Source organism: Arvicola amphibius, chromosome 15 (assembly GCF_903992535.2).
Source record: "Arvicola amphibius chromosome 15, mArvAmp1.2, whole genome shotgun sequence".
NCBI classification, from domain to species: Eukaryota; Metazoa; Chordata; class Mammalia; order Rodentia; family Cricetidae; genus Arvicola; species Arvicola amphibius.
In genome coordinates this window covers 31,231,352-31,244,175 of record NC_052061.1, presented here as the reverse complement: position 1 = coordinate 31,244,175, position 12,824 = coordinate 31,231,352, and the positions used below count along the sequence as shown (strand labels likewise).

Here is a 12,824-nt window from a genome sequence, read left to right as displayed (position 1 = left end):
CAGTCTCCAAACATCTGAGGCCACAGACATTAAGAGCCTATTTTGTAGTTTATTAACTTTTGGGAACAACATTCTGCACTTATGAAGTTAATAAACTTTGGGAAATCAGATTTGCTATTGGCAACTTAGAAGTACGAGAAAACATGAACCAGCTGAGAGAGGACAAAGGATTTCCTGAAGTCAACAGTGCCTGAAGGTTCTGCTTCATTTGAAGAGGGTCTGATACTTGGAGATGAGGAGAGAGAGGATGAGGAGAAGAAGATGGGAGGAAGGAAGGAAGGAGAGAGTCTAAAAGAGTGAAGTGTTAAAGAAGATGAACAGAACACACATCCATATGGTTGTGGGACCATTTATTGAGTCTAATAAAATGTGTTCAGAAGGATAAGGAGTAACACACAGAGGGTTTGTCATACACAATGAAAGGGAAATGCTGAGGTTAGAAATGCTTATGTGAGTTTGGAATGAATAAAAATAAATAAATGAACTTTGTAACCTCTAGATGACCTCATCCATCCCCAACCCCACACACCTTTCCTATAACTGGCACTAAAGCTCTTCATGCTTATCTTGAGCTCCCTTTAGCTCCTGGATCTTCTGAGGCAGAGTCTTCGTCCAGAACTGTAGCTTTCTGGCCTTCAGGGCTCGGCCCACAGCAGGATAGATGTCCAGCTTCAGGTACTGCTCATCATGGATCAACTCAGGCCAGTAGGGTAGACCCTCACTGTTGGGGTTCCTGTGGGTGTGTTACCAGCATGGAAGGGTGAGGTCACTCTCATCCAAGGCATGATCCCTTGATTTTGGTCATAGCAGTGGATGAGTAGGCCAAGGGCCTGAGGGTGCAGGAGGACTGGTGTACAGATGTAGAACACTAGTGTCTCATTCATATGAAGTAAGGGAAACTGTCTAGTTTTGTATCTTTCTCTGAGAGGGAAAATCTAAAGAACAGTACTACAATACTGTGACTCACACAGCAGGTCTCTGTGGGATGAGAAGAAACTAAATCTACGCAGTATCTGCCTTAGTGTGCCCCAAGCTGGAGAAGATTATGGTGTAATTAAGATCCTACACATGCTAATGAGACACATCCACATAGGAGCCCTGGATGGAGACCCAATTATAAAGAGGTTGAGGGAGGGACATGTTCTTACCCATGTCTTGCAAAGTTGGCCCAGTACTTCATCATCCTCCTGTTCAGCAGCTTCTCCTCCCCAGTGAGGTCAACTGCAGACAAAAGAAGAAAAGGCTCAAAGTCCTAGCTACCTTGTGTAGGTACTAATTCTCTACTATAGCAACCACAGCCTGGGCCTGCATCTCAGGCCTCAACCGTAGCCTGACCCTGAATCCTAGACCTGGTGTATGCTCTCTGTACTCGGCACTCAGAACCCAGCATCCATTCAAGTCTCTACTCAGGTTCACTCCTACCCAAGCTTGTGCTCATTCCTGCTAACACTAGCTGGACTAGGAAAGGTTCATATTCTAACCCTCCTTAAGTTTTCTTTTCTTTTCTCTTAGTTTGGAAATGGTTCTCACTCGACTACATTCTCTCCCAGAGCCTAAGTTTCCTCAACTGTCCTAAGAGCTCAGTAATTCCACAGGAAGCCATCAGGGACTCCCTTCAACTCAAGGAAAACAAGGAAGACTCACGTTTCAAGCCCCAGAAGTCAGAGCCAAAGACGAAGCCTGCATGATCACCATGGTCAGCCCTCACATGGGATGGCCTGGAATGTTTAATGAAGCTGGGCTGGTGCTGGAACTCATAGAAGTAGACAGGAGCATGGGATCCTGAAAGTGAGGACACATGTTGGCGTAATGGTTTCTCACATGGAGTTTTCCCACCTAACTTCAGTGACAAGAAACCTTGCTCTAAAATTATCTAGAAGCCCCACATTGGAGCACTGGACTGAGCTCCCAAGGTCCCGATGAGGAGCAGAAGGAGCGAGAACATGAGGGAGAAAGTCAGGAACGAGAGGGGTGCGTTCACTCATGGAGACGGTGGGACAGAACTAATGGGAGATCACCAACTCCAGTTGGAATGGGACTGATGGATCATGCGACCAAACCCGTCTCTCTGAGTGTGGCCAACAGCGGGGGCTGACTGAGAAGCAAAGGACAATGGCTCTGGGCTCTGATTGTTCTTCATGGACGGGCTCTGTGGGAGCCTTCTCAGCTTGGTCGATCACCTTCCTGGACCTGGGGGGAGTTGGGAGGACCTTGGTCTTAGCATATAGTGGGGAACCCTGATGGCTCCTTGGCCTTGAGAGGGAGGGAGGGGAGGTATGGGTGGAGGGGAGGGGAGGGAAGGGGGAGAAGGAGGGGAGAGAAAGGGGAGAAGGAGGGGAGGGAGGGGGGAGGAGGAGGGAAGGAGATGGAAATTTTTAAATATAAAAAAAAATAAACCATGAGAAAAAAAAATAAAATAAAATTATCTAGAATCACAGTTGAGTGGCAAGCTCCAGGCTGGGGCATCGGTTATGGGAAACCTTTTGTTAAGCAGTAACCCTGACACTTCCTGATGGGGAGTTTTCACAAGATACTGAGTGTAACTGGCATGATCCCCCTCTAGACATGGATAAGACATCAGTCTTTTACTCTAGCCATAAGGATTTGCTGAGATAAGTGTCTTCAGGTGCCTGGTATCAGAGACATGATCAACATGTGTCATACGTGAACACCACAGTGCTCACCTGGGACCCACAGCTCTGAGTTTCCTCCCTCAACCATGTAAAGATGTACTCACGCTGAAAATGTGCTACTTGGAGTGCAGGGATCACAAACATGAAGTCCTCCATCAACTCTCTGAACTGTGCTTGAAGGGTCTGTGGGTCCTCAACATCCCCCATGTATTCTTCCATCAGCAGGTCACTACATTCAGGAGGCAGCATCTACACAGGAAGAGTCAGGAAGAATGATGCAGGGAAAGCACTTGGATAGGTAGGCAGCAGCCTCCTAGTAAGAAATGTCGCCAGGGGAGAGACAGGGTAAAGGATAAAAGGTACAAGCTTTGGGTGACTCCACACAGAAAGGCACACAAGGATTGCCTTTATTTCTGGGTATGGTAGCTGAGAAGAGTATATCAGAATAATTATAGTAATTATTATTAATAATTTTTCTTAGAGTAATATTAATAAATACTAACAATTCTATCAGGACAGGAGCCAAGGTCTCTCACCATATGTGGTGCTCTGCTCTTCAGAACAGCTGGCAGGGTCTCTCTGGTTATGTTCTTTATGACATGATCAAGGCCCATGAACTGGGAAGTAGAGGAGAGTCTTAAGTATAGGATGGGTTGTCTCTAGATCAAAGTATCTCTGAGTTCCCACCACCTACCATTTGATTTTAGGCTCCCTGGGGCTTAGAATTAGGTCTTACCAAGGGGATTACCCAGCCACACTCATCACTGTCAACACCAATGATGCTGGGGACAGGGTGAAAATCCCCAGAGGCCAACAGCTCCCGAGGATGCCTCGGTAGGAACGTCCCATCCACTACACCAGGGATCAACCTGAAGACCTATGGGGCATTAAGAGTCCGTGCTAAAGATCAATCACCTAAATATTCTGATGCCCACTGAATATCCACCATTTCCCCATTTCCTATCTCATTTCAGGATGATATGCTCACTCCAGAAGAAACTGAACATCAAAATTATCCTATCTTGATATTTTTTATCAATTTTTATTGAGCTCTACATTTTTCTCTGCTCCCCTCCCCGCCTCTCCCCTCCTTTCAACCCTTTCCCCAAATCCCCATGCTCCCAATTTACTCAGAAGATCTTGTCCTTTTCTATTTTGATATTTCTACACACAGTACTAAAAGGACAGCTAACCATGGAGACAAGTAAATTATCTGATTAAAGTAGTAAGAACTGGCAATCCCATATCCTGGTGACTAGCACCTCCAAGCCACACAATTCTCCCAACCTGGTTAATAGCCAGAATCTCTGCTTTATTCTTGTCTCGGAGACAGTGCACCAGAGCCTCTGAGTCCTTGGCCTCACATCCAGATAGTTTGGCCACCGTCTGTAAATGGAACAGGCAGTAGTTGGCTCATTCATCCTAGCATGAGGTAGAGTTTCCTTAAATCCAAGAAGACGTCATTTACCCCTAACTACCACATCCTACTGTGTGTTGTGTATGAAAAGGCTTAAGTGAAGTTGTTCACATTTTCTGTTTCTCAGAGATGTCAGCTTGGAAAGGGCGTTCTGTCTGCATATTCATTTTATTGTAGTTTTGTTTGTTTTGTGTGTGGTGTTCATATGTGGCAATAGGTATGACATGTCATATTTTGCCTATGAATGTCAGAGAACTCCCTAGGGTGTCACTTGTCATCTTACCCCATGTTTCTTTTTGTCCACACCAGTTTAGCTGGGTTAGGACCTTCCAGGGATTCTTCTGTCTCTGTGTCCTATCTCTCCATAGAAACACTGGGTTTACTGACTCATAGTACTTCTTCTAGCTTTATGAGGACTCTGGATATTTGCACTTGGGGACTCACTCTTGCACAGTGAATATTTTTACCAGCTGACCCTTTCCCTCAATCCTTGTGTCCTGCTTAGGTATTTATTTGTCAACTTTACATGAACCAGGGTAATCTTGAAAAAGGAACTTCAACTGAGAAAATGCCTCCCTCAGGTTGGCTCCTAATTGTGTCTGGGAATTATGCTATTAAATGACTGATGCAGAAGCGCCCATCTCACGATGGGCAGTACCACCCATGGGCAAGTGTCCAGGACTATATAAGAAAGCAAACTATCATTAGCTTTACAGAAGCATCTCAGTTTCAGGTCCCATTTATTAATTGTTGCTCTTAGTGTCTGTGCTACTGGGGTTATATTTAGGAAGAGGTTTCCAGTGCCAATGCATTAAAGTGTATCTCCCACTTTCTCTTCTATGAGGTTCAGTGTGGTTGGTTTTATGTTGAGATCTTTGATCCATTTGGACTTGAGTTTCGTGCATGGTGATAGATGTGGATCTATTTGCATTCATCTACAATCAACAAGACACAACTGCAGCCTACAGAATGGGGAAAGTCTTCACCAACCCCACATCAGAGAGAGGATTGATCTCCAAAATATTCAAAGAACTCAAGAAACTTGAAATCAAAAGAACAAACAATTCACTAAAAATGGGGTACAGACCTAAACAGAGAACTCTCAACAAACAAAAATATTAAATGCCTGAAAGACACTTAAGAAAATGCTCAACATCATGAGCCATGAGAAAAATGCAAATCTGAACAACTCTGAGATTCCATCTTACACCTGTCAGAATGTCCAAGATCAAAAACACTGATGATAACTTATCCTGGAGAGACTGTGCAGTAAGAGGAACACCCATCCATTGCTGGTGGAAGTGCAAACTTGTACAGCCACGTTGAAAATGAGTATGGTGATTTCTCAAAAAATTAGAAAACAATCTACCTCAAGACCCAGCAATACCACTTTTGTGTATACATCCAAAGGATGCTCAATCATACCAACTCAACTATGTTCATAGCAGCATTGAGTGTCATAGCTAGAACCTGGAAACAACCTAAATGTCCTGCAACCAAAGAATGGATAAGGAAAATGTGGTACATTTTCACAATGCAGTACTACTCAGCAGTAAAAAAATAATGATATCTTGAAATTTGCAGGCAAGTGGATGGATCTAGAAAAAAACAATTGAGTGAGGTAAACCAGATAAAGAAAGACAAATGTCATATATACTCACCCATAAGTGGCTTTTAGACATAAAACAAAGAAAAACCAGCCTACAGTGCACAACCCCAGAGAACCTAGACAGCAAAGAGGACCTAAGAGAGATATACATGGGTCTCCATAGGAAAGAGAAAAAGACAAGATCTCCTGAGTAAATTGAGAGTGTGGGGGGGGTCACAGGAGAGGGTAGAAAAGAAAAGGAAATGAAGGGAGGGGAACAGAGAAAGATGTGTAGCGCAATAAAAAGAATAAAAAAGGAAAGCAAACTGAGGAAGCCGTGCGTAACAAGGCAGTAAGCAGTTTCTTCCTAAGCTCCATTGTGGCTCCAGTCCCTGCCCATATGCCACTCTGACTTCCCTTCAAGGTGGATCATAAACCATAAGCAGAAATAAACCCTTTACTCCACAAACAGCTTTTGGCCATGATCTTTATCACAATAATAAGAAGAAAACTAGGAAACAATGTGTAGGTGTTTTGCCAATGGTTGAAGCGGGCACAGATTTCCTTGTCATATATCACACTCAGCACACATAAAGCAGAGGGGAATATTGTAAATTTTATGCCTCTCAGAAATTACTGGAAAGAAACTATTTCCTATAATCCTAGCTTTTTCCACTTAACAGAATGCCAGAGTACCAAAGACAAGAACTGAAGCAACAAAGTATGGGCTAGTATTAATGAGGACACTCACTGTGTGGACCACCTCAGATGTGTCAGAGATAAGGTCAGGCAGCAGGGCCACTCCACTCTGCATGATGGCTCTGTGGAAGAGTCCTTTGGACATAGGGGACACAACAAGTGAAGACACACTTGTGCCTCCTGCTGAAGCGCCAAAAATGGTGACCTGGCCAGGGTTGCCTCCAAAGTAGGCGATGTTCTGCTGGACCCATTGTAGGGCAGCCACTTGGTCCAGGTAGCCCCAGTTGCCTGTGGCGTGCTGGTCTCCAGTGCTGAGAAGTGGCAAGAACAAGAATCACAGATCTGTCCATGTTCTACTCAGACCCCATTGTCCAGCCCAGTTCCAGGCTTACCTGAAGAAGCCGAGGATACCCAAGCGATACTGGATCGAGACAATTACTATTTTCTCAGTAGCTGCTAGTATGGATCCATCATTCATGGAAGCCATTCCTACAACCAGTCCACCACCATGGATCCATACCATTACCTGAAGACATCAACACAGATATCAGGAGGCCCACACCCAGTCCAAGGTCAACTGTAGTGCCTACCGGATTATCAACTGCTTCACCTCTGTGCAGGTTGACATGCATACCAATCTTCTCAGGATTTCGGGGCATGGCCCATTGATTGGGTACTCTAGGCCTCGAAAAATATTTCCTTCCCATATCCCCACCAGGAAATCTCAGCCTAGATTAACGGCTACATCACAAGTGATGCCATCGTCACTCTCAGACCCATCAAAGCGGAGCAAACAGGAGTGTCTCCATGTGTGACTTTCCTGATAGCAAATCAGAAGACATCAGTCCCATTGGCACAACAGATAATCTGCAGCTAGGAATTTTGATGATGTCAATATGCAGTCCTTGAGCACCCTCCTGAGTGGGTCTGCCAGGTTCAAGTTGGTAGAAGAATTCCTGGTTTAATTAAAGACCTAGAGCCTCTTACCTCTACAATCCCAGAACTCTGAGTCACACACCCAGGTTTAAGTAGTTCACCATGCCTGGGATGACCTTCTTCACCCCAATAAGGTAAGACTACTAAACAGGGTCTAAACTACAGAGAATATCAGAATTACTTTGGCCTTTCCAATCTTCCAGAGGAAGAAACAACTTCTTCCCCATATGTGACCACAGCCTGGCACTCACAGGTAAGTTAGAATCTTCATTGGCATGAGCCGGTGTGTAGATGTTGAGATACAGGCAGTCCTCAGACATAGACATGGGAGGCATGATCATCTTCCTCTCCTTTGAAAACTCTAAATTCATGATATCAGTCTGCAGACACCTGTTGAAAATGGAAGGCAGATAGCCCAAGATATGTGGTGGTCAAACCTAAATCATAGTGTGAATTTCCTCTCAGTCATCTTCAGATACTACTTTCCATGGTGGCCTGATAATGTATGACCCCTCTCTAAAGTCCTTTCCTGCCAAGGTAAAGGCCACCAGCTCTATAGATATGAAAATGGAGCAATACTTTTAGGTAGGCGTCTGGTTGAAAAGTAATATCCTGAATCAGGCTAGTATATGGAGATTGTTGGCATCTATGAAAACGATTGTCTTCCTGTACTATTTAATCCTAGTGTGGTGGTTAGTTTGATTGCTGACTGACACAAGGTGGAATATAGTGGGAAAGGATATTAATGAGGGAATGTCTAGATCAGCGATTCTCAATTTTCCTAATGCTTTAACACTATAATACAGTCCCACATGTTTTAGAGATCCCCAACCAAATAATTACTTTGTTGCTACTTCTTTACTACAATTTTGCTACTGTTATGAATTGTAATGTGAATATATGATATGCATTACATATCTGATATTCAACGCCTGTGGGAATAGCAACCCCCAAGTTGAGAACCATTGATCTAGATGCCATGGGCCTCTGGGCATACATGTAGAAAAGTGTCTTAATTATGTTCATTGAGATAGGAACACTTGCCTCTTTTTTTCTTGGCGTTTCTATCTGTGCATTTATCTCATATAAACAATTATGGAAAAGTATTCAAGGGGGAGGGAACAGAAAGGGGGCTGGTTTGATGGTTAACAATGTGTGCTGCTTTTGCAGAGGACCTACGTTCAGTTTGCACCCCAATGGGGTGCCTCTCAATCTTTTATAGCTACAGCTCTCGGGGAGCTGATTTTCTCTTCTGACCTCTTTGGGTACCTGTACACCCATGGAACACATACAGACAAGCAGACATGTATTAAATAAAAAATAAAGTTTTAAAAGTAAAATAAAAAAGAGCAACCCCAGAACACAGGGGATGGGAGGACAAATTCTTACTGTCTCCCAGCTGTGCCCAAAGCCAGCCCTGGTATCAGCTCCGTCTCACAGGAAATCTTTTATAAACAGAGCCACATTCCGAAATCTCATGTGCATGTTTACTTATTGAATTGTGGAGTTTGTTTTTTCTTGAAAGATAATATTTTAATGGGTGAATTTGGTTCGCCAAGATCCGCTCACAAAAGCCCACGTAACTGACGGGGACTCAAAGGTCAGCGTTCATGGGGATCCTCCAGTCAAGCACACCCAGTGCTTATCGTGCTATTGCTTCTCTGACCTGATAATACACAGAGAGTTTTGCATCAGGCTGGGAGAAATGTGTCACCCATCCAGGGAAAGATAATTATGCTTGGACAGATTCTGCAAGTGGGGACAGGGTAACCATCTAATAAATAAAAAAATGAAGAGATTAGGACTAAAAAAAAGAAACCTTAATTTACAAATATATGTAATACAGACAACTTGCTGACCAGCATAGCTGAACCTCGCCAACCTGAAAGGTACTCTGAACGCTGTGTCAGTGTGTCACTAGTGCACACCACAAGTCGACGCTGTGCTTCATATTGCTGGCTCAAGAAAAGAAAATTCAAAATTTGAAGTATGACATCTATTTATTGTGCACCACTTTCAGAATACCATAAAGCCAAAGGGAGCTTCCCTGAAAGTTGGAAAGTGTGTGTGTGTGTGTGTGTGTGTGTGTGTGTGAGAGAGAGAGAGAGAGAGAGAGAGAGAGAGAGAGAGAGAGAGAGAGAGAGAGAGATTTAGAAAGGGTTTATCTTAACTGGCGCACACATTGCTGGGGCTAGAAAGTCTGTGCAGTGGACCAGGATGGAGGCCCGGGGAAGAGCTGATGGCATAGGTTTTAAGTATGGAGGCAGAATTCCATTCTGCTTGGAGAAAATTTAGTCTTTCTTCTATTGAGGCTTCTAACAAATTGGACAAGGCCCACCTAGCCATGTTACCTATTTACTCAAATTTTATTGATTTAAATATTAAGCAGAGTTTTAAAATACGTTTATAATAATGTCTGTTCTAATACTTTCCCAGCTGTCAGTGCTGTGGTGGACCCAAGTTGACATACACAGTGAAGTATCACAGTGGCTGTGATATATTAGGTCACCCAGGACATGCCAGCAGCTACAGAGCCCTCTGCAGAAATTGGTTTACTGTGTTACTAGTGTGACCATCAGTCCCAGTGAGGCCTGAACATAGCAGTGCGTCGCCACATCCAGAACACCTTCTAGGCTGTCCCTCAAAACACCTAGGGAGCAACTGAGCCGCACACGGCTTAATTTATGTCAATACATAGCTTATCTACTTTTTGTTCAGACCTTGGCGTCTAGTGCTCACCCAGTCCTTATAATCCCATGAAGTAGGCGGGGCCATGTTATCCCTACTGTTCTTACTTCAGAGCTGTAGACTAAAGAGAATACCTCCTCTCTCCCATGGCCCTCCCAGTTGTTCCCCTGTCAAAACTTGCCTATTATAGGAGGGACCATTCCCTAGGAAGATTTTCTGAACTGTGTAAGAATGGAGAGAGTAAGAGAAGCATTAGCAGGCATGCATGTGACATTTAGGTTCTATTCCAGATTACGGGCATGATATGAACAGCTCCCTTAAACTTCTGCCCTGTGGTTTTCACCTATTGTTGATTATAACCTGGACTTGTGACACATAGTAAAATATTTCACCTATGGTTGATTATAACCTGGACTTGTGACGCATAGTAAAATCTTTCCTCACTGCATTGTTTATGTCAGGGTCCTCTAGCACAGCGTCAGAAAACAAACTAAGATACTTGGGTATTGGAGCTGTGCCCACATAGGATCTATAGGAATGAATGGACACAGTCTCCAGTGGGAAACGTGTATGCCTGTTCTTTACCAATGGCACCTGGACAGTGGACGGTCACAGTGACCGTGAAGAATGGCCTTAGCCTCTGCTCCACACTGCAGTACCTGCAGCTAAGTCCCTACAGGCGCCAAGCTCTGACTCAGGAGCCTGGCACCGTTGTTCCTCTCTAATCCTTAGCACATTCGTTGAAAAAAATGCATGAGAGATGCCCTTAGTACAGACAGAACACTGCTATAGAGCTGAGACGGAGGAAATGTGGCCTAGAGCTCAGGCCTGAAGTCCCCTGGGCCCCAGAACTTACATGGCTGGATAGGAGGTTCCGTCTCTCACACCACTCCATGGCTCAGGGGGCTCAGGGGGAGCAAAGCGCAGTGCTCCTACAGGTGGCTTGGCAAAGGGGATCCCCAGGAAGGTAAAGACACCAAGTTCACCGTCTTTCACATGGATGAGGCTTCCTCTCACCTGCCCTGTGTGTGTGTTCCTGATGGGGCTGGCTGAGTCCTGTCCTGTAGGTGAAGAGAAGCCATCAGTTGTAACCACACTTGGGAATTCCTACCTCATTGTCTCCATGGTACATGTGGAAGGTAACCTGGGTCCTCTCAGTTCAGCTTTGGCATGTGGAGATGAGGCTTTCTGAATTATCTAGGGCCAGAAACCTTGTCCATTGGCCCTCTTGAAAACTGATAGAGCACTTCTCTAGTCAAGAAGGTGACAGGCTGAGAGCCTCTTGGCATTATGAAGGAATTATTATCATTATCCACATACACTAGGAGCTCCAGCCACAACCACGCACAGAGGAGGACATGTCTCTCCTGCTCTTCTGTCCTGGCTGGCTCCTCAGTACATGATAACTTTATACATCTCTGACCCTCCTTGTGCCACATGGCCCATCCTGTGGGCTTTGGTGTGGGCATTAGAGGGCACACAAATCCACACTTTCATCTGTCACCTCCACCAGCTCCTCCCTCCCTCCCTGGTGTTTCCCTCCCACGAGCACAGACTCTGACTCTGCAGAACTGGGCAGCTCTGACCCTGGTGTCCTCTGCTCATTTGAACAGTCTCACCATGCACGCGGAGGAGGAGAAGCGGGAGCCCACAGGCCACAGCAAACAGCCAGCCAGGAAGTCTACCGAGTGGCATATTGAATGCCAGGGCTAAGTCTGTGCTGCTACAAGACGACAGTCTCACAACAGCAGAAAACAGAACAGGTAGGCTTTGCCCAGGCAGGAATTTATACCTTTCGGGGTGTGGGTGTGGAAATTTAGTTGAGTGGGCAAAGTTCTTATTGCGGCACAACTGATAAGGCAGAAGTCAACAGAGAACCAATAGCCAGCAGGCAGGACAAAAGCAACTGTGCAGGTTCTGCTCCTTCCATGGCCTCTTAGATAGACATGGCACAGCATCTGAAGTCCTTCTGGGATGCCAGGATCCCTGTCCTTGAACATGGAGTCACCATGATCCCTGGCCCTTTTCCTCACCAACCCAATGTAGGGGTGTGAGCAAAAATAATAGGGAGCAGAAGCTGTAACAGGAGAAGCCGCGGGGCTTCTGTGGGTAGGAACCCACTAAAGATGTCTCAGATGGAGAGAAGTGAGAAGGTGGGAGCTCTAAGTGTGACCTCATCCTCATGACACCTCTATGTTGTCAAGAATCATAGAGCAGTGAGTCCACCCTCAGGGTCCCTTGCCTGTACGGTGATCTTAGGATCACTTCCTGTTATACTTCCTGTTGGGTCATGGCAGTTTCTTTGAAAGACAATGAAATTCTGGCTCTCCTGCCCCCCCCCCGTGTGTGTGTGTGTGTGTGTGTGTGTGTGTGTGTGTGTGTGTCTGTGTGTGTGTGTGTATGTGTGTCTGTGCATGCCCAGCAGAAGTTCAATAAAATCTTAGGCCCTAGTGCAATGGTCTTCAACATCCCAAATGTTACAACCCTTTAATACAGTTCTTCATGTTATAGGGATCCCCAAACATAACATTATTTTTGATGTTGCTTTGCAACTGTAATTTTGCTATTATTATGAATTGCAATGAAAGTATTTAATATGAAGGATATCTGATATGTGACCCCAAATGGTCGTGACCCACAGGTTGAGAACCACTGCCCTAGTGGCTATCTCAGGTGTCATCCTTCCTGCATTCAAAGGAAGGGGCCTTTCTCCCTGCCCAGATCCTGAGCCCAGCTGAAGCTCATCTTCAACTCTCTCTGCTTCCTGGTGTTGAAGATTGGCATTGCGAGAATCATCATTTTGGTGATATCCAAAGACAATGGATTCCAAGACAATGAATGAAACCTGAAGAAGATCCTAGGA

The 12,824-nt window shown here is 45.0% G+C and overlaps 1 protein-coding gene across 1 annotated transcript; it reads right to left on the bottom strand.

The window, feature by feature from the left end:
• Positions 1–333: 333 nt before the first annotated feature.
• Positions 334–11,737, bottom strand: LOC119802118 (liver carboxylesterase-like). The gene is made up of 12 exons (XM_038313036.1): positions 11,581–11,737; positions 10,818–11,022; positions 7,525–7,663; positions 6,730–6,863; positions 6,390–6,648; positions 3,921–4,019; positions 3,370–3,510; positions 3,170–3,250; positions 2,738–2,882; positions 1,645–1,782; positions 1,149–1,221; positions 334–733 (listed from the first exon to the last, which is right to left on the bottom strand). The coding sequence occupies exons 1-12, from the start codon at positions 11,654–11,656 to the stop codon at positions 547–549; spliced, it is 1,677 nt and encodes a 558-aa protein (XP_038168964.1). The 5' UTR covers positions 11,657–11,737; the 3' UTR covers positions 334–546.
• Positions 11,738–12,824: the final 1,087 nt, after the last annotated feature.

Excerpts from the sequence above, each read along its gene's own strand:
- LOC119802118 (XM_038313036.1), bottom strand. The coding sequence starts at position 11,656 with ATGCCACTCGGTAGACTTCCTGGCTGGCTGTTTGCTGTGGCCTGTGGG. Across the intron at positions 7,664-10,817 it reads GGAACCTCCTATCCAGCCAT|GTGTCTGCAGACTGATATCA; the intron begins GTAAGTTCTGGG and ends CATTTTCAACAG. Across the intron at positions 6,864-7,524 it reads ATGAAGATTCTAACTTACCT|GTAATGGTATGGATCCATGG; the intron begins GTGAGTGCCAGG and ends TGATGTCTTCAG.